Below are 21,779 nucleotides of genomic sequence, written 5' to 3'. Positions count from 1 at the left end.
ATTGATGGCTACTTTGTTCCTTCTTTCTCTCTGTTTTGGACCCTTTTTTTTTTTTTTTTACTTTAAAAATTCAGATAATTTAATGACATAATGACATATAAATTAACTCACAGAAATACACCCAGAGTTCCTAGAGTAAGATGTGAACTATTTTTTTTATTGTTTAACCAAAGCAGTATTCAGAATATAAAATCTATATGGTAATGATTTTCAAAGTTATTTACTTGCAAAATGAAAAGGAAGATATCTTTTTAATACAATGTTGACTGGAAGCTCCTCTTTTGCCAACCTTTTCAAAATGACTTCCAAACCTTATGTCTTTGTTCTAAATGCCATTCTTCCAAACCAGTTCCACCAAACTTGGGTATTGCCAGACACAAAGTTAATATAGCCTTGAAGAATAAATACTTTTTAATTTTCTCTAAATCCAAGACTTACAGATGGTAAGTGCTCACCAAATGTGAAATGGATGTTTTGTGCTCCTTGACTTTCTTACATCTGTGCCAACTAGAATTGTAGGAGGAACTAAAGGTAAGTAAAAATTAGTTACATGATTTTTCAGCTTTCTGTTAGGCTGTTTTCCAAAACAATTGCTAATGAATTTGGATTTATTATCATTATCATTCCCATCTATTTGCATGGCTAATCAAAAGTTGATGTAACTGATTTGCTTTGGTTGGCAGATAAATAATTTTTAAGAAACCTTTCACCCCTTTTGTAAACCATGTTGAATCAGCTTACTATTATAAGGTTCTTTGTACTTTGAAAATGAAGTAGGTTTTCTTGGCCTATCTGCACTTGATATTTGTAAGGGAAAATACAAAACCATAAATCTATTCATGAGATATAGTTTTAAAATTATTCACTCATTTTTTAATGGTCGTGTGTGTGTGTGTTTGTGTGTGTCAGAGAGAAACTAACTTGTTTAGACATGATTGTCAATTTTCTTTTATTTTCTTTCTACTTACTGCTTTGGATAAACATGCTGGACTACTGCCAAAAATTCAGGTGGCTGAATACTAATTTTGCTGAAATTAGATGGAACAGCCATCCCCTGCCAATTTTCTGTCTAAATTATGCAGAAATTTGATTCTTATAAGACATAAATCTGGTCAAAAATAGAGTCCTAATTTTCTAGTTAGTCAGTAAGACCTTCAGCAGACTAATTATTCTTGTTTCAATTTTTACTTTTTTATGTGGAAAAAGAAATCAGAAAAAAATGAAATGCACTAAAAAAAAGTTACTCATCATTTTTCTCATATGACCCAAATGTAGATTTGCAGTGTTAAAGAACATAACATTCATAATGTGTCTGATATAAAGAGTATTGAGCCTCAGAAAACAATTAGTGCATCTTTCAAATGTACATTAGTTATTGAATAATTACTCAAATAATGGTCAGTAATGGAATACAAAGGGTTATCTCTTAGCTAATCCTCAAGTAATGGAATTGGTGTATCTCTGATTTTTCTTAGCCTTCCAGGGTTTAGAAGAATGAGACAAAAGTGATTATGGGAACTAGAGGGAGCCACTGGAGGCTAGCAAGGAAAAGGAGACCTTATCTTAAGCAATTAATCAAGAAACTCATATTGTTGGACAATTATTCAGAGCTAATTCTAAAATAGCTTTAGAGCCCCAGGTCTTGAGACACTTTTTCCAGAATTTTGTCAAGGTCATTTAGAACATGGGGACAATCTTGCATTAGAATAAAGATTTAGTTAAAAGTATGAAAATGTAACATCAAATAAGATGTAATTGTAATTTTTTACTTTATTTTTATCCGAATGGAGGTAAACTGCAAAATAAAAGAAGGCATTCATTACCTTCAAGATACACAGCCTTTCTCAACCTGTATCTAAAGTGGATTGGATTCTGATATATGTCTGCTTGCTTCACTGTATAAAATTTGGATAGCAGTGCTGATTGGTCATGTAGTGCATGTAATTATTTATTTGTATGTCACCTCATATGATAATTGATTTCCTATTGGATATGGTTGTTTTAAATGTGACCGGTAATTTTATATTTCATATTACTGGACTAAAGAACTTATTTTCTGGGGGTTTTTTTTGGGGGGGTTGTCATAGTTTACCTTGTTAGTCTGCACAGTAAACATTTTAAGACTTTTTCTTAGCTTTCTTTACCCACCTCAGTCTTTTCCTTTCTTTTAATCAAGCTTCTCTGCTTAAAGTTCAGTGATAGCTTCCCACTGCACTATACTCAGACACGCTCCAGATCCCTCAGCACAGAAGCCATGGTCTGCTCCCACTCCTGCATCCTGCACTCCTCCACACACCTCACTGCCCACTACACCCACTGGCTTTTCTTCCATTAGAGCACTTGCAAGTCTCTTCCCACAGCTGGGCCTTGCCCTTGCTCTCTGTTTGCCCTGAAATTCTTATTCAGAAGTTCATCCCATGGCTGCTGTTTTCTCATAAATCTGGTCTCAGCTGAAATGTCACTTCCTCTGTGACTTTTCTATTTAAGGTAACCCTTTCCCTCTCCACACACATAATCCTATTTTATTATCTTTCTAGCACTTAATTACTGTGATTTATCTTTTATATGTGTTTGTGACATGTAAAATCCACTAGAAGAGAAATCTTGTCTTTTGTTTACTTACATCTGAATTAACCATTATACTTAGATTATAGTAAATATTTGTTGGTTGGTTGGATGGATGGCTCGCTGGATGGATGGATGGATGGATGGATGGGGCTGTCTTCATTTTGTTATATATACTTTGCCTTCATTTCCCTCTAGCTTTTTGCTTCCACCACTGACTGAGCTGTTCACTCAGGTCATCATACCCAAATTAGTATTCCTTACACAGCTGCTGAAGCAGTCCTTTTCAAAAACATATCAAACTATTCTAAAACAATCAGTGACTTCCCATTAACCTTTGAATAAAATCCAAACTCCTTACCATGGTCCATGAAGGCCTGTGTACCTACCCAGTCCATCTTAATCCATCTTTCCTTCACTCACTCTTCATCTGCCACTCTGCCTTCCTTTCAGAGCCTCAAGGATGAGCTTGTCATACCACAGAGCTGTTGTACATGTTGTTCCTTGTGCCTAGAATATTTTTCTGTAGGCTTGTCTCTGACTAGCTCTTCGCATATTCAGACAGATCTCTGTTAACTAATGAATATTCAGATAGTTTTTTCATGCTAACAAGGTAGCATTCTATCTCACCACTAGCTCCATTGTTAACATTTTCCATTACTTTATCCTATTTATTAAGTTCATAGCACTTATCATGGATCCTAATAACGTGTTTTGAGTATATTTTATGCTTTCCTAATTTTTGACATAATATTTTTTATTGAAAGTCTTCTTTCTTATACTTGCTTATACTTACTGCCAACCTACTGGCTATTCCATTTCTTTCTCCTTTTCAAGCTCCTTTTCTACCACTACTTTAAATTTTGATGTATCCTCAAAACTCTGCCCTTCGTTTTCTCCTCCTCTCACTTTGCTTATTTCCAAAGCTACCTTTCTTAAATGCACAACTTCAACCCCCACAATAGGCAGGATAACATTAAGAGTTTTTGTTTAACATATATTAAAGACCTCCTTTGGGTTAGCCACTATTTTTGAAAATGGTAATATAATCAAGAAAACATACTTCTATTTTTTTTTTAATAAAAGAGTTGGGGTACAGGCCAGATGTGCAAGAGGGTGAGAGGATTCACCAGAAACAGAGTGGGGAACAGAACAGGCAGACTGACGAAGCACACTGCTGAGGGGAGCAGCGGGCGAGGCAGGAGAGATCTGCCACGCCACGTGGGATTCTCACTGGCCGGCTGGGATCAAACCTGTGCTGCAGAGGCTGCGGACAGCTTCTCAGTGCGGCGCTCAACTGCCTGTGCCACCAGGGAGGCCCTAGAAAGCATACTTCTTGCTCTCAGAAAGCTTACCTTTTAATGACTGCAACAAACAAAAAAAACTAAGCAAATAAATAATAAGATGGTAATAGAGATAAAACAGGCCATGGAAGTGACTGGGGAGACAATTAGATTGCAGAGTGTTGGTGATCAGAAAAGATCTCTCCAAGGAGGTGAATTTAGGCATCCGAATAAAATGAGAGAGGAGGAATTCATGAGAAGATCTGAAGAAAGAATATTCCAGGCCATTGGGAGAGTATTGGAAATTAGCTTGGCAAGTTTAAGGAGTTACCAAAGAGACCGGTGTGGTTAAGAGGAGCAGAGAGTAAGGACAAACAGAATGAAATCATGTAGGATTTTGTAGGTTGTGAGGAGTTGAGATTTTATTCTGACTGGAAGTCATTGTAGACTTTTGAGTAGAAAAATGATCTGATTTGGCATTTAGAATTGGAGAAAATCATTTACAACTTCATCCATCGCATGACTTAAGGGGGAATAGGCAGCACCCGTATTTAGCATTTTCTTAGCCAAAACTACTTATTGCAAAGCCAACACAAGAGCACAGAATCTTATGTGCCGTCCACCTGAGTGTTTGTGACTTCCTGACATGCCTTTTATCAAAGAAAATTTAAGTGAAGTTCTAATATTTTAGTGTTAAGTGGCCTTGTTGTGGTTCTGATTTTTAGAAACCTTTCATTTATATTTGATGCTTATGATAACCTTCCATTTCTCATAGATTGATTAACCTCTGTCCTACTCTCCCTACTCCTTATCCATACCAAGAGAGAGTTAATTGTAATTTCCTAGCATTTTTCTAATAATTTCCACACTGCATTAATTGCTTGTTTTGCAGCTTATATGAGTGGCTTGTTGTGGGGATTTTTGTTTGTATCACTTGTTTGAAAGATTAGCAAAAGATTTTATAAGCTCTCTCCTAAATGTGAGGAAATGTGTTGGTGAAACATGGATAGATACATAAAATCAGAAGCTTTAATACTAATTTTCTTTTCTCTATCCATTTTACCATTTGGTTCTAAGTTAATGTTTCTCTTACCATTTCAAACTAGAATAATCACAGATTGGGTTTTCTTTCTAATCTTGCTTCTTAACAGCCATCATATTATTTATTTGCTTAGTAACTACTAAGCTTTTTTATTCCTTTTTTTAAAATGGTTTTGTTAAAGCCTCTAGGACTGCCCATGCATAGTTGGGGAAAAGAGGGAAAAGAGCCTTTGAGAGCAGCTCCTACACGCGGGCCGGCAGGTGCTGGGGGCAGGGGTGTGGGTGAGAGCAATGGTGATGAAAGGTCTGTGCTGGCCACTACTGACAGCCATTTCCATTGAACAGTTTTCAAAATGATCTCACATTGAGCTTCTACTGACTGCTTAGTATAATCCCATAAAGTAAGTAGGGTCAATATTATTTTGTGTCTGTACAGATAAGGAATTTTGTGCTCATCATCACAAAGAAATAGGAAAGGACTGGTTTTCTAACCCCAGGCTCCTTTTCTAGCCCGTTGTTGTTTCCACTATAACGAAAGACTGCCTTCTTAATAAAGTATGGCTGGAAATAAAAAGTGTACCTTTTTTAAAAAATATATTTATTTATTTTAAAGATTTATTTATTTATGCAAGCACTGGGGTACAGGACAATGGTACAGGAGGGTGAGAGAATTTACCAGATACAGAGGGGGGAGCAAAACAGACAGACGGACCGAAAACACTGCTGAGGGGAGTGGTGGGTGAGACAGAAGAGGTCTGCCGGCGCCATGTAGGAATCTCCCTGGCTGGCCGGAAATTGAACCGGTGTCGCAGAGGCTGCGGACAGCTTCACAGCACTGTGCTCAACCCACTGCACCACCGGGGAGGCCCTAAAATGTGTACTTCTACACACTGTCCTAAAACCCAGAGGTCTTGCCATATGACAGAGATTGTATACAGGATCTAACTGATGGCTGGAGTGTCTTCTGTAGGTGGGCGCAAGAAGGGAAAGCAATGGAGAACATAGGACACCGACCAAGTGACCATTCATTTTTCCTTCTGAGTCACTGTTTTAAGTCTTCCCTTCTTGGACTCTTGTTTTAGGTATAGCCTGAAGTTTGCTTTAACAGCTGAAACAACATCTCTATGTTATAGAAAAGAACACAGTAAACATTAATAATAACATGGAACAGCTATCATATTTCATTGATGCTAAATCACCATCAGTCCTAAGAAGCATCATTTCTTTATATACTATAAGAAAAAACTACCCTGCCAAATAGATTGTATAACTGTTCTTTCTTCTATACTTGTCTCTTTTTAACTGCATAGAACAGATTTTTTTCCTCAATGTTAGAAATGTTTTGTTGACTGAAACCTTGAGAACTTACAGTGTCTGGTCATTATGCCAAGAATAACTTAAATCACGTGCACCCCTGATTGGGCAGTGACTGCAGCATTACTGCTGTCATTGGTCCAGCAGAGACAAGAAGACGCTGTTGATTGTGAAATACACAGTAACTACATGGTAAAATTGTTTTTTTTCTTATTTTCTAATAGTAATGCTGATGAAAATACTGATTGCTTAGCAGCTAAAGTTAAATAAATGTGTTACATGTTAGGGAAGCTTCTTTGGGGAAATAGATAAGAAGTATATTAACAATCAGTTACAAATTGTAACTATTTTGGAGATAGGGAATAAATAGAGAATACTTCTTTAAGCAAGTAATATTTAAAGGGTAAGAAAGAGGCCAGTCCAGAAATAACTAAGGGAAGCGTATTTCTAGATCAGAGGAACAGAATATGTGGGCAAAGAAAGAATTTGGTGTGCTCTAGAAATTCAATGAATGATCCTGTGGCCTGAACAGAATGTTTTACTGAGTTAGTTTCTTCAGTTTAAAAATATGTTGCAGTTTGGATTTGGAAGAACTTCTTACCAGATACGGCCACAGTGTTAATAGTTCATAAAGCATATTTAATCTTGCCAATAAATATCTTTTGAGGACTGGAATTACTTTCAATAAAATGTTTTCTTTTAAATTAGTATTCCATAAACGTATTTGATGTTAATGAATTAATATACATGTAATTACATATAGTTGATCCTTATTAGGTGTGGACTATGTATATGCAGTTTTGCCTACTCACCACAATATATTTGTAACCCCAAATGAATGGTGCTTTCATGGTCATATACTGACATATACAATGTGGCAAAAAAATTTAGTTGCCCAATGGACACATTTTTAGCTGAGTTTGAGGAACCAGGCAGTGCTTTGTTTCAGCTCGCATACTACAAAATATTGTCATATTCACAGTCTACTTGCTGCCAGGTTTTTTGTATTTTTGTGCTTCTTGTTGGTGATTGTGCTGTTTAAAATAGACCCCAAACATAATATTAGAAGTGCTAATATTCCTAAGTGCAAGAAGGATGAACTGTACCATAGAGAAAATGCAGGTAATAAATAAGTTTTACTTAGGCAGGAATTACAGTACTGTTGGCTATTGATCACAGTATGAAAGAATCTGATCTACAATACTTGTTAAGTGAGGTGTCTTTAAACAAAAACATACCTAGAACAATGTTATGTGTTGATGTGCTAATGAAAATATTTTAACTTAGGTTCATATGAACCTAACCTCATCTTTCCCATAAGGCTCAATGAATAGGTTTACAATAATTAGTGGCCCTTTTGTAGAACATAACCACCATATATAATAAGAATCAGCTATCAATACATCGTCGATGTGCTGCTATGTAGCAAGCCATCCCAAAATTTACTGACTTAAAGCAGCAACAGTTTGTTAGCTTGCAATTCTGTGGACTGGTATATTGGGTTGACTCAGCTGTGCATTTTTTTTGGTAGACTCAGCAATGGATGAGGCTAGACCTAGACTCAGTTACATGTTTGTGATCATCTGGTGGTTAGTGGCCTCACTTACTGTTGATTTGGTTGGAGCTCTGGGTCATGTGCTTCTGAGCACCTAGCAAATTAGCCTGGGCTCATTGACATGTAGGTGGTTCCAAGTTTCCCAAGAGCTGCAAGAGAACAAACCCCCAATATGCCAGTGGTTTTCAAGCTCTGCTTATACTCACGTTTGCCAACTCTGACCCATTGGCCAAAACAAGTTTTCCAAATGCAAGTAGCCTCCAGTTCTTGATTATTAACCCACTGAAGGGGCATAGATAAAGGGAGGGGAAGCATTTCTCATCTTTTTGTACATTCATGTGTTAAGCACTTTGCTGGGTTCATTACATACTTTACCTTTCTGTTACTCAAAACCCCAAAAGATAGTACTTTCTGTTAACCTGTTGGCATAAGAGGAAATTGAAATTCAGAAAGAATAAGTAACCACATAGCCAGTAATTTGCAAAGGCAGATCACACATGTCTGTATGACAGCAAAGTTTTTATTCTTTCTTTACTATTTTGCCTGCTGATAGATGAATGGTTAATTTGCTTAATTTGTCTAGTTTTGGGGAGAAAAAATAGCAAGAATAGTTTTATAAATACAGAAAAGAAACAACTGCCATTGTATTGGAAAAGAAGCTGCATCCTATTTGTAGACTTACTATTGTGGTGAGTTTCAGAAAATCATGGTGGTAGTGATATGGGACTGTATGGTGGGTGATTATGAATTTGATTTGCATGAAGGACTTTCATCCTGGATAAGGAATCTTAGTTGTAATAAAATTTATTCTGAAAGACTTAAAGGAAGATGATTAAAATATTAGAGATATTGACATTGTCTGAAGAGATCTCCTTGTATTTATTTCTTTTTTAAAAATGCACAATATTACCATAGCTTGGCCCTATTATGCTATTGTAATCAAAGCTGAACCAAGAAGGTGATTAACGATAGCAATTTATTGTATCTGAGGAGGAGAGAAAATAGGAGATGTTGTCGTTATCATAAATCATATCATAAATAACCAAAAGAAGCACTCAGAATGCTTGTGTGGTGTCAGCAGCCAGCCCTTTCAGGCACATTAGCCCAGGATGTAGCCATAGAAACCCCAAAGTCATATTGTTATCTTGGTCTTGCTGCAGTTATGTGATACAACAGTATTAACATATAGATTAGGCCATTTATAATACTAGGTGTCATTTCAGGTTGGCTTGCTTATATAGCATTTTAGTTTTTTGTTGTGCAGAATGTTAGTGAAATAGTGCCTTTTTTACAGGTCAGTGTGTATATAGGTATTTATAACACATCAGCACTCTCCTATCAATTTATTGTATATTGGTTTTTTTTCTACTGTATGAATTGTCATTGCCTAATTGTCTTGTCTTTGCTCATAATTTCATTTTTTAAGTAAATAGGTTTATTTTAAAAATATATACCTGTTTACACATTGAGTTGTGTTTTAAGATCTAATTTCTCTTACATTATAGACAGGACAAGTTTTAAAATATTTTATGAAGGAATATAGATGGGATTTAAAAAAATGTTTGGCTTTATTTGAAACTAAAATATAAAATACTGAAATTAATTAAAAAAAATTTTTATGTCACCATTCTTCCTATTTTTCCCAGACTTCCAGTGTCTGCTTGTCATTTTCTGACTGTCATAGACTCTTTCTCCTCACAACTTAGGTGCTCCCTACCTGAACCTTACCCTCCTGGCTATAATAACAAACTCTTAATGCTCCTCAGTTTTCATTCAGATTATTTCACGTAGGTTCCATTTGCTCAGCGTCTCCTTACATGAAAAAATAAGATAGAGTTGTTCATTTATTAACTTTACAGTCTTAAATATTTGGGGCAGCATAGTTTAAAGACACTGCCTTCATCCAAGACTTAAATCAAGTGATCAGAATGCCAAATACTGTTTGTTGCATGTTGGTGAGTGAGATATTAGGGGCAAAAATAGCTCCATCCTGCCCATTAGGTATCCCACATGCATGTCATATACATATAGAGTTGGTCTAATAATAAAGATCTCCAACTCTTATAACTGGGAGGTCAGATGTCAACACTTATATTCTTCAAATGAGAAACTTATGTCTGGGAGATGAAATGGGTTATGCTAAATGGAGTCCTCATGGTGCTGGGAACATATCCCAGATGTAGTTTCACTCAGGCTAGTTACCACTGTCAGTTCTGTCCTCATATCCATGATGTGGCTACATGTGTACCTGCTGCCAATCCCTTCCACGGTATTTTTTGAGGATGATAGATGTGAGTGAGTCTTAAAGATAAGAAATCACGTCTTACATGATTTTATACTCCTAAGATCTAACTTCATGCAGGCCACAGTGATATTCAGAAAGCACTCTGTAGGTAAATACATGAATGATTGAAGAATAAATGAGTGAGCATTAGTAGTATTGAGTCATATAAAGAATTGCTTATAAAAAATGTGCCCAAAGTCTGTTTTTTATATAAATCTGTTCATATTTGTTAATAAAGGAAGAGTCTGTTACAAAAAGTGGGATGCAAAAACTACTAAGAAAGTAGGAAAAGTTTGTGTCGTCATTGCTAGAAAATAGGTTTTGTATATGTATATCAAAAACAATCACAAGAAATTGAATTTTAGGTGAAATAGATGCTAATAACATTTGTTACCCTCACAGTTTAGAAATACAAATATGTTTTTTGCTCAGTTTGAAATCATACCACTAAATTTTAAAGTTATATGCATCTGTGTAGTAAATGAGACAAAATCTTCATGATAAATATGCATAGTTTCCCCTGCCTCATGTATACAAGTTTTTCAGATTATGGAGTTTCTTTAAAGGTATTTATTGTTCTAATGAAAAAGATGTTTTGTTCTAAGTCAACATTTATAGTAGCTTAGAATCAACCCCTTTGTGTATTCAGACCTTATTGCCTTGTTTTAATTTTGTTCAAGAAGTTTGGTAAGAAGCATGTTTTTCTCATTATTTTACTGGGGACTGTATTGAGTGTGCATTACTTATTTGTGTGATTAATAAAAGCTAATTGGAATGTAGTTTATTGCTTCTCCCCTACCCAACTATATTTGTGAAATTTTTAAAAGATAGATAATAATATGGGACCTCCCTGGTGGCACAGGGATTAAAGACAGTGCTATCAATCTATTGCCAGTCACTACAACACGATTTTGATCCCTGACTGGCCAGGGAGCTAACCCACACAGCACAGCAGACCTCTCCTGTCTCGCCTGCTGCTCCCCTCAGCAGTGTATTTCAGTTAGATCTGCCTGTTCTGCTACCCAACTCTGTCTCTGGTGAATCCTCTCAACCCCCACACCTCTGGCTTGTACCCCAGTTCTTGTATCCATAAATAAATAAATCGTTAAAAAAGATATTAATATGGATTCATTTTATTTCTTGCATGAAATTAAAATAGATTTTGACAGTTGCTCTGTAGCCATACAGAACAATCATCCTTCATACTCTGAAGGAAAATGTTAATTTGGTGCATCTGTTTGATGGGTATTCATGAGTTCTTTGTAGTATTCTTATAACTTTTCTGTAAGTTTGAAATTACTTCAAATTAAAAAATTAAATAATTTTACAATCAAATGTTGATTTGGAATCATTATAATGGTTCAAATGAGAAGGAAATCCCAGAAATCACCTCTATCTCCTTCTTTTTCCATACATTATAAGATGCTGTGCTACCAATTAAGTATCTGTATTAAGTTGTATTTTTAACTCTGGTGATAAATGTGTGCTGTACCATTCCTATTATTTCACATCATTTCCCTTTTTGACGCCTGAGAAAACTTAGCATATTTATAAAATGTTTGGCAGAATGAAAAGTTACTTCTTAATGTGGCAGGTTTTTCTTTTGATTGAATTATAGCATTCATATTTTAGTGAATTTATGTGAAGAACACAGCTGATGATAGTAAATATGAACTTTCATCAGTAAGTCAACATTTTTTTTAAATAGGGGTTTCTATACTAATTTAAGTATGGTTCTTCATATTTTTTGTTCATGTCTTCCTTTTTCTTATAGAAGTATAGGAGCTATATCATAATTTGTGGTACTCTGATGAATGCCAATGCTAATAATCAATTGTAACAAAATCATAGCTTGGAATAAATTGTCACGCAAAGGATAATCAAATCAAATCACTGTTAACTTCAGTTAAATTTTAATACAAGCAGGAAAGACCCATTTTGTAAGTAATTTCTTTCTATACCTTTAGCACTTTGATCATTAATAGTTATCCAGATCCAGAACTAGCTACTCTTACTACTAAAATGCCTGTTACCCTTAAAAAAGTGTCCTAACAGGGCCTCCCCGGTGGCGCAGCGGTTGAGCGCTGGGTTGCGAAGCTGCCTGCGGCCTCTGCGGCGCCGGTTCGATCCCCGGCTGCTCCCCGGCCACCGGAGGAGGATCCCACATGGTGCGCAGACCTCTCCTGCCACCCGCTGCTCCCCTCAGCAGTGTACTTCAGTCCCTCTGCCTGCTCTGCTCCCCACTCTGGCTCTGGTGAATTCTCTCACCCTCCCGCGCTTCTGACTGTACCCAGCGCATGTATAAACAAAACAAACAAACAAATATAATAAATAAATAAAAACATGCCTCTATAAAAAAAAAAAAAAAAAGTGTCCTAACATCTCTAGGCTGCTTTCATTGCAGAATACAGTTATTAAGGCAGATGGTGAAGTGACATCCACTTGATCTAAAATAGAGGCATTATTTATTTGTTTGTTTGTTTGTTTGTTTGTTTACACATGCACTGGGTATAGTCAGAAGCACCGGAGGGTGAGAGAATTCACCAGAGCCAGAGCGGAGAGCAGATCAGGCAGAAGGACCGAAGTACACTGCTGAGGAGAGCAGCGGGCGGCAGGAAAGGTCTGCGTGCCATGTGGGACCCTCCTCTGATGGCCAGAGAGCAGCCGGGGATTGAACTGGTGCTGCAGAGGCTGCGGGCAGCTTCGCAACCCAGCGCTCCACTGCTGCGCCACTGGGGAGGCCCACATCCACTTGATCTATAGCTGCTAACTTTGGACTTGTGCTGCTGTTATGTGGTTTTAGAGAAATTATAGTGAGGAGAGGGTCTTTTTTTATCATCTTCTCAAAAAGATTGCAAGGTTAACTTTACAGTGTTTATCTCTTATTGACCAGTATCATTATTTAGTAGTTTGAATACTTATTGAACTCTAATTTGCAGTTAATTCTGTCAAGGTAAATGCTAATATCCCCATCTTCTGTATCAAGGAACTAAGCAATAAGAAGTTGAGAAACTTGTCTAATATCTCACAACAAATAGTTTCCCTTGAACTAGTTGTTTGGCCAATATTTATTTATCATACACATGTTATATATGAGTCCTTTTCTACCTTTTCCAAGTATTGAAACAGTAGAGATTTTTTTTCCCAAAGATTTATTTATTCATGCATACAAGAACCAGGGTACAGGCCAGATTCGCGGGAGGGTGAGAAGATTCTCCAGAGAGCGGGGAGCAGAACAGGCAGATCTACTGAAATACACTGCTGAGGGGAGCAGCGGGTGAGACAGGAGAGGTCTGCCGTGCCATGTGGGATTCTTGCCTGCCAGCTGGGATCGACCTCACACTGCAGAGGCTGCAGACAGCTTCACAGCACTGCGCTCAACCACCTACGCCACCAGGGGTGGCTCAGATTGTGATTTTTTTTAATCTGAAGTAAAACTTAGTTTACTGTATGAACTCTGAAAAAGCAATTGCCTTTCAGAAAACTTTTTTTTAATGAAGTACCATTTTCTTACATCCTTCTTTACTTTTTGACAGTACCAGGTTTCTTCTTAGGTGTGATAAGTACAAGAGCTTGTGATATTTTTACTACTTTGCACATTTATGTAATAACAAATCAAGATCAAATATCTTATATGTTAAACTTCTGTTAATCAAATTATATGCTACTTTATAGTAAAACTCTTTTTATGAATAAATATAGGAAAATGCTAAGACACTCTTAGAGTATTTTATAGCTCTTCGTAATGATGCTTATTATACACGTACAAATGCACATGCACACACAATCTTTATTGCCTTTCAAATGTTATCAAAATGAAATTAGCCTTCAGGTGGGGCTTGGGGTAGTGAAAAAGTATAAACCATTCAATAGCCATCATATATTTATCTTGTTCCAAACTCCCAGAATATAGAATTAAAATCATTTTATAAGAATCTGGAATTGTATACAATCATCAATTAAGTCTGTGTTGCAGCAAACATAAGCTATATCAACTATATCCATTTGTTTGTATTTTGTAATATTTTTAAAATAAAAGTCATTCATTCAAGTGGAAAACTTTCATACCAGGAGATGATTTAATATGTGTGGTTCGTTTTTACAATAGGAAAAATGAATGAACTGAAACTACTAGTGTCAACAAAGCTGAAGCTCAGACACATGTTGGGTGAGCAAAGTTGAGGGATATTGCAGCATAACTCATGAAGTTCAAAAACAGATAAACTACATGTACATATATATGGTAAAAAATAAAGGAAACAGTAACTGTTACCTGGGTGTGGGGTGGGAGTGGAGAGAGCACAGGCTAAGAAGGGAACTGAGTAAGGCCTCCTTGGTGGTTAAGCCCCGCACTATGAAGGGATCCGTAGCCTCTGCAGCACGAGTTTGATTGCCAGCCAGCCAGGGAGCAACCCACATGGAGCAGCAGACCCCTTCTGTCTCACCCACTGCTCCCCTCAGCAGTGTATTTCATTCAGTCAGTCTGCCTGTTCTGTTCCCTGCTCTTGTCTCTGGTGAATCCTCTCACCCCCCCCCACATCTATGACCTGTACCCCAGCTCTTGTATGCATGAATAGATAAATCTTGGGGAAAAAAAAAAGAAGGGAACCAAGTGAGTTTTCAATGATGTTGCTAATGTTCTGTTTCTGAAGTTAAGTGGTAGTCTCACCGGAATTCATTAATTTTATACTTTATGCTTTCCATGACCATTTTTTATACTCTAATATGTATCAGATCACTTCTAATTGGAATAAGATAAGTCATAGGATGACTATTAAATAGTTTACCCTTTTCCTCCACCCCAAGAACACTTTTCCTATTCTTATTGAAATTTAAGGCATTCTCTATCAACAGAATTTTTATTTTGATTAATCTTGATGCTGCAGTTGAAGCTTTCTTACAGAATCTCTAAATGTAAAAAAAGTAATTATAAATTAAAATAGTAACTATAAGGGCCTCCACTGGTGGTGCAGCGGTTGAGCACTGGGCTGTGAAGCTGTCTGCAGCCTCTGCAGCGCCGGTGGGATCCCCGGCCTCCGGGCGAGGGTCCCACATGGCGTGCAGACCTCTCCTGCCACCCACTACTCCCCTCAGCAGTGTATTTCGTCACTGCCTATTCTGCTCCCCATTCTGGCTCTGGTGAATTCTCTCACCCTCCCGCGCTTCTGACTGTACCCAGTGCTTGTATAAATAAATAAATAAATCTTTAAAAAAAAAATACTAACTATAAGAAGAATTTGTGTTTTTAACTATTCTGCAATCAACATTTGTAATGTTTAGTTTTATAATTCATTTATGTTCCTCTAAGCCACATAAACAATAAAAATAAAACAACAAAGTAGAATAACTCCTCTTAATTTGTGGAGACCTGCACTAAATCAAATTGTATGTTAATTTTTTTAACTTAAACATGAACAACCACTATTAATTTTTTGATGCTTTTCTTAAGTACTTGAACTCCAAATGCCAATGAATCAATGTTTTCTAAATACCACAGGACAGTAGTAATTTTTCCTAAGCCAGCCTGACATACTTCCTTCAGTTCATTTAATTTTTATTTATTTATTTATTTATTTTTGTGGGACCCTCACTGGTGGCCGAGGATCGAACTGGTGCTGCAGAGGCTGCAGGCAGCCTCGCAACCCAGCGCTCAACCACTGCGCCACCAGGGGAGGCCCCATACTTCCTTTAGTTCAAAGGCTTATCTGATATTCTTCCCAGTCCCAATTTGATAGAATTGCACACTCATAAAATAGTACAGTCTTCCACTGTATAGAAAACCCACATTTTCAAGTTGTTCTAGCTATATAACACAGGTCTAATACCTGTTATGACCCAGAAATGTCTTACTAGTAGTCCTAGGAGTTCCCTTTCTAGGGGATGCTTATATTTTTATTAATTATATTACCTCTGCTCTCCCAGTACATCCTCCTGTGGCCCTCTCTAGGAGACTCACAGACTCAAAACTGGTCTAGATTATGATCAGCCACCAGAGTTGCAAAAACAGGCATATTTAACATATTCTTAAGGCCAGTTTCACTGCCTAAGCCAAACCATTCTTCCTGCTTGGGCATTATTGGGACTTACAGATTTATGGAGGTAGGAGAAGATTCTTGGGAATTTAGAAATATGACATATTTAGAAACATTCTAAAATGTTTCATTTTATTCACATGGAGAATAGAATATGCTAAAGCTGTCTTCTAATTTTTTATAGGTTTACCTGTTAGCAATTGAACAGATTTGAAGTCTGTATTCTCATTGTGGTAAAGATAGGGGCAAACTGAAGTATTCAAATTATCCTTGTATGGTAGGTCTAGGATAGAAGTTGGTGAATTTTTCCTATAAAGAGACAGTAAAAAAATTGTAGGCTTTCTTAGTTGCTTGTATAATCAGGAGAATACAGTTCAAAGGAGAGCAAGGTCATTTCTAATTACTAAGAAAATGTGTCATGGAAAGATCTGATCTCTTTGACATCGTTTAATTCTCCTTGTATTTCTTTAGTTATTTTTCCTCTTATCTTTATATATAGATATTCCTCAAACTATCTGAAGCTGACTACTTCTTATTTCTCTCTTGTTCATATCATCCATTTTGATTTCGATGATATCAACAAAGATCTCTCCCTATCCTCTCTTCTGAATTTTAGAATATTTTCATCTGTCTATTAGAAATCATTGATTGTTCATCATACTCTGTCTTCTGATTGAGCCAATATTTCTTCTTTATATCTTTATTACCTATTTCTGTTTGTTACTGCATTTCTCACCATGGCACAAAGCCTTGGAATTTTGTTTAATTCCTTCTTTTACTGTTACACCTAATCATTTATCAGATTCTACTCATTTGGTCTTCAAAATATTAATTACCTGTATTGCTTCTATTCATTGCCATTATTCTAGTGTAGACCCTTATTCTTGCTTACCTACATCATGTCAGTAACCCCTACCTCTCTATTAGTATCTGTTACCTCCCATGCATTCATTGTTTATGTTCCTGCTAAAATATTTTTGCTAATATATACCCTGCTCTTCTTTGTCTAAAAATTTCCACTATAAATTTCCAGTAAAATAAAGCTCATGTTTTTCTGGATTTGGATGAAACTTACTCAACTTAGTACCCCAGCTTGCCCCACATTCCAGACAAATGATTCCCTGGTTCTTGCATACTTCTTAATGTTCTACTTCCATTTCTTTGTCACCTGTTCCTTCATCCTGGCTTTCCCCACTTCCAATCTCCAGATACCACAAATACTGCATGGTAAAGTTTTCCCCAGGTCTTTGATATTACAGTAATCTGTTTTTTCTTTTAAACACCAAATAGCACTTTATCTTATGGTACTAATCACTTTCCATATCTGTATTTATGCATATATTATACCTCCTGCTAAGCTGTAAGCTCTTTTAGTCATGATTTTTAAAAAATTTATTCCTGTAGCTTTTCTACATTCATAGAAATAGCTTTTCACTATTCATCATGCATAGTATATGCTTAGTTAATATGTGTAGAAAAAAATAATTTGATCTTGCAGCAATTTAGTCAAGTAGGTAGGACAAGTAGCATTAGCCCCTTTCAAAAGATCAAGAAACCAGCTCAACGAGGCTAAGAAATTGTCCAAGCACTATTGCTCTGTAGAGCCAGGACTTTAGCTGAAACACTGTGTTTCTAATGCCTAAGCCAACATGTATTTTACTACACATACTACCTCTCAAAATTGCTGAAATCAAGCAAGCAAAATGGAAGATGTAAAAATTATATTAATTGTGTTCAAGTTGGAAAATTGTAGTCTCTAAACTTCCAGAATTAAAATGTATTATACAAGGCCTAAAGAAAAAATGTATTACTTTCTGTCATTTCTGAGGATATTAGTCATATGAAAACCTACTTGATTTTTAGAAGGTGTATTTAAGTTGGGTTAAATAAAGATATAATTAAAGAAGTAGAAGGTAATCAGAAAATGCTTAGCAAAACTCCAGATCCTGAAAGTAGGGCCAGGCCACTTTTAAAGGAAAGCAATCAATATGCATATCTACTGGTTGATGGCATGACAATTTGGGAGACCCTTGAAAACTTACTCTTTACTCCCCAAACATTGTCTGTAGTTTCAGTATTGTCAGTAACTTTCTTTTCTCCCGTAGAAATCACATTTGAATTATTGTTTTTATTTACTAAGTTTGACTATATTCCAGTAACAGTTCTTTTTTCTTCTTTAACCAGAGGAAGAAGAGGAGCAGGTGCCCACTGATGGGGGTACATCAGCAGAAGCCATGCAAGTTCCCTTGGAAGAAGATGATGAATTGGAGGAGGAGGAAATTATTAATGATGAGAATTTCTTGGGTAAGAGACCTTTGGATAGTCCTGAAGCTGAAGAAATGCCTGCCATGAAGCGACCACGACTGTTAAACACTAAAGGGGATGCCTTGGACATAGTATTATTGGAAGCTCGAGAACCGCTTAGCTCAATAAATACCCAAAAGATTCCCCCAATGCTTTCTCCAGTACATGTACAGGACAATGCAGACCTAGCACCTCCATCGCCAGAACCACCAATGTTAGCTCCAGTTGCAAAATCACAAATGCCAACTGCAAAACCATTAGATGCAAAATCATTTACACCTAAAACAAAGACTAAAACTAGTTCTCCAGGACAGAAGACTAAATCACCTAAAACTACTCAGTCACCAGCAATGGTCGGAAGTCCTATTCGGTCACCAAAAACTATATCCAAAGAAAAGAAATCACCTGGACGTTCGAAGAGCCCTAAAAGTCCCAAAAGTCCCAAGGTTTTATCTCATATACCCCAAGTACCCATCAGACCTGAAACACCAAACAGGACTCCTTCAACCACAATAAGTGAAAAAATTAGTAAAGAAACCATTCAGGTAAAACAAATACAAACTCCCCCTGAAGCTGGCAAACTGAACAGTGAAAACCAGCTGAAAAAGGCTGTTGTGACTGATAAGACAATTGATGACTCTATAGATGCTGTGATTGCGCGTGCTTGTGCTGAAAGGGAGCCAGATCCTTTTGAATTTTCTTCTGGATCAGAATCTGAAGGGGACATTTTTACCAGCCCTAAGAGAATTTCAGGTTCAGAATGTACTACTCCAAAAGCTTCTACTTCCTCCAACAATTTCCCTAAGTCAGGATCCACTCCTCTGCCTCTTTCAGGTGGCACTTCAAGTTCTGACAATTCATGGACAATGGATGCCTCCATTGATGAGGTTGTACGTAAAGCAAAATTGGGTGCACCTTCAAATATGCCTCCCAACTTCCCATATCTCTCTTCTCCTTCAGTTTCTCCTCCCACTCCCGAACCTCTCCCCAAGGTGTATGAGGAGAAAAACAAATTGCCTTCATCAGTGGAAGTCAAAAAGAAGTTGAAAAAGGAACTGAAGACCAAAATGAAAAAGAAAGAAAAGCAGAGAGATAAGGAAAGGGAAAGAGACAAAAGTAAGGAAAAAAATAAAGAGAAGGATAGGTTGAAAGAAAAAGAGAAAGAAAAGGAAACCAGCAAGGAAAGCAAGCATCCATGGAAGGAATTTCTTAAAGATGAAGAATCAGATCCCTATAAGTTTAAAATAAAAGAATTTGAAGATGTTGATGCCAAAGTGAGATTGAAAGATGGAATTGTGAGAAAGGAGAAAGAGAAGCATAAAGATAAGAAGAAAGATAGAGAAAAAGGCAAAAAAGATAAAGATAAGAGAGACAAAGAAAAAGTGAAAGATCGAGGTAGAGAAGAAAAGATCAAAATCCCACCAGCCCCCCTGGTGTTGCCTCCAAAGGAAATGGCCTTGCCTTTGTTTACCCCTGCTGCAGCCGTGAGAGTTCCATCCATATTACCTTCTTTATCACCAATGCTTCCTGAAAAATTATTTGAAGAAAAAGAGAAACCTAAGGAGAAAGAAAGGAAAAAGGACAAAAAAGAAAAGAAGAAAAAGAAAGAGAAGGAAAAGGAAAAGGAGAAGAAGGAGAAGGAAAGGGAGAAAGAGAAAAGAGAAAGAGAGAAGAGAGAAAAAGAAAAGGAGAAACACAAGCATGAAAAAGTAAGCAGTTTATCATTTTCATCACTATCTGAACAAAGCCCTATTGAAAAATACAGGTAAACAGAGCCAACGCTTATATCAGTATTTTGGATGCCAGTCACCAATACCTTAACTGGAAATATGTAATGTGGTTACAAAATTTAAATTCTAAACCATAAACTTGTAATCAAGTCCCCTACACAGTGGAAAATGTTAAAACTCCAAAGCCTCAGAGGAAGTAGGCTAGATACACTCTCTCTTAACCATACAAATCTCTAGCAGTTTTTAAAATCTGTAATCATACAATGAATATTTTTATAATTATCAAGTCTCCTACATACTCTCTTGTATCTGAATATTAGACACTCAAGAAAAGTCAGGATCCATTTTTCTAAGAGCTTGCAAAATTATGGCAATATTTTAAAATAATGGGTCAGGCAATGCTCATGTTTTTCTGCCCAGCTCTTTCTCTCTGTCACCCTTGGATATCCTAAAGCATTTAGAATGGAAATTCTAAACACTGTCAAATTAGCAAGACATAAATTCAGTTCTTATTTTCGTTTAAAAAAAGCATTTTATCATTGTTATTCTTATGTAGGCAGATTTTAAGAACCTCCCACATAGCTTATTTTCTCCTCCTAACACACCTGCAACATAGGTCCGGCAGGTATTGTTTTCAACATTATGGATGAGAAATTGAACCTGAAAAATTGACTTTTCCGAGATTTAGGTCACACAAACAGCAGGACCCCAGTCATGTATTTGCAGTTATACCTCAAATTTCCTTTACTGCTGAAGATCTTGCCTGGTAGCAAGGTGTCCCTTACCTATCATATACTTAGTAACTTGACAGCTGAACTCTCAGCAAAATCAAACAAAGTACTGTTGTTTTCATCACCATCTTAACTTTGGAAAGTCAAGGGAGTTGTTTCAAGAACCCTTATGAATTTAAGTAAAGCCTAACAAAAAGATTTGTCTGACCAGTCCATGCTTTTTCTTATCATCTTCCTTCTTTAGGGAAGAAATGTCCCTCAGAGCACCCTGGTTGGAGATAAAGGTTCATGGCAATTTGTGCTGATTTTACCTAACAGGAAAATATAAGTCCTGTGTCAATTCTGATGGGTTATGCATCAGATAAATGACAAGAGATAAAGATTTATAAGTCAGGTAACATATCTTCAAAAGTAAACGATATTGTCTGTAGGGTTAAACCTAACTTTTAGCTATGTGAAATTGAGCAAGCTGCTTATGTGAAGATTAAATGAGATGCCACTGAGCTGTGCTTTGTACTGTATCTGATGCATAAATAAATGCTCAATAATAGATATGGTGGTGGCAACTTTTATTATTCCATTGTGAATCAACCCATAAAATGTAGGCTACCTAGAGATTGTTACTTCATTGGGCCTTTATATGACAGGCTGAGTCAGCTCTCGTTAGTGTTTTAAAATTATTTCTTTTTTCTTGGCATTTATTTAAATTTTAACCTATTATGATGACAGGGAGGAATAAAGGCTTGTGCAACTCATGGAAATGCTGTGGACAAGGAATAGAAATTAAGATAGTAACTTAAACATTGACTTCTCTTTTTTCAACCCCACTTATCAAGTGGGGTTGATAAATATCAAGCCATTATGAGTTAATGGAACCTGAAATTGGGTTACAGATGGTCTAAAAATTTTCTTGCATATCCACAGAAGTAAAATAAGGGCA

The 21,779-nt window shown here is 36.6% G+C and overlaps 1 protein-coding gene across 1 annotated transcript in view; it reads left to right on the top strand.

Moving 5' to 3' along the window:
* The window catches only part of TAF3 (TATA-box binding protein associated factor 3), a gene marked incomplete at its 3' end in the record, with an annotated part of 166,054 nt that overhangs the window by 101,609 nt on the left and 42,666 nt on the right, over positions 1-21,779 (top strand). Inside the window, exon 3 of the mRNA XM_084253347.1 lies at positions 18,259-20,087. Within this exon, the coding sequence (XP_084109473.1) occupies positions 18,259-20,087 (1,829 nt within the window). The remainder of the gene's footprint in view (positions 1-18,258; positions 20,088-21,779) is intronic.

This window comes from Talpa europaea, assembly GCF_964194135.1.
Source record: "Talpa europaea genome assembly, chromosome: 14".
Classification (NCBI taxonomy): domain Eukaryota; kingdom Metazoa; phylum Chordata; class Mammalia; order Eulipotyphla; family Talpidae; genus Talpa; species Talpa europaea.
Note: the sequence above shows the minus strand (reverse complement) of the source record. Positions and strands in the feature narration are given on the sequence as shown.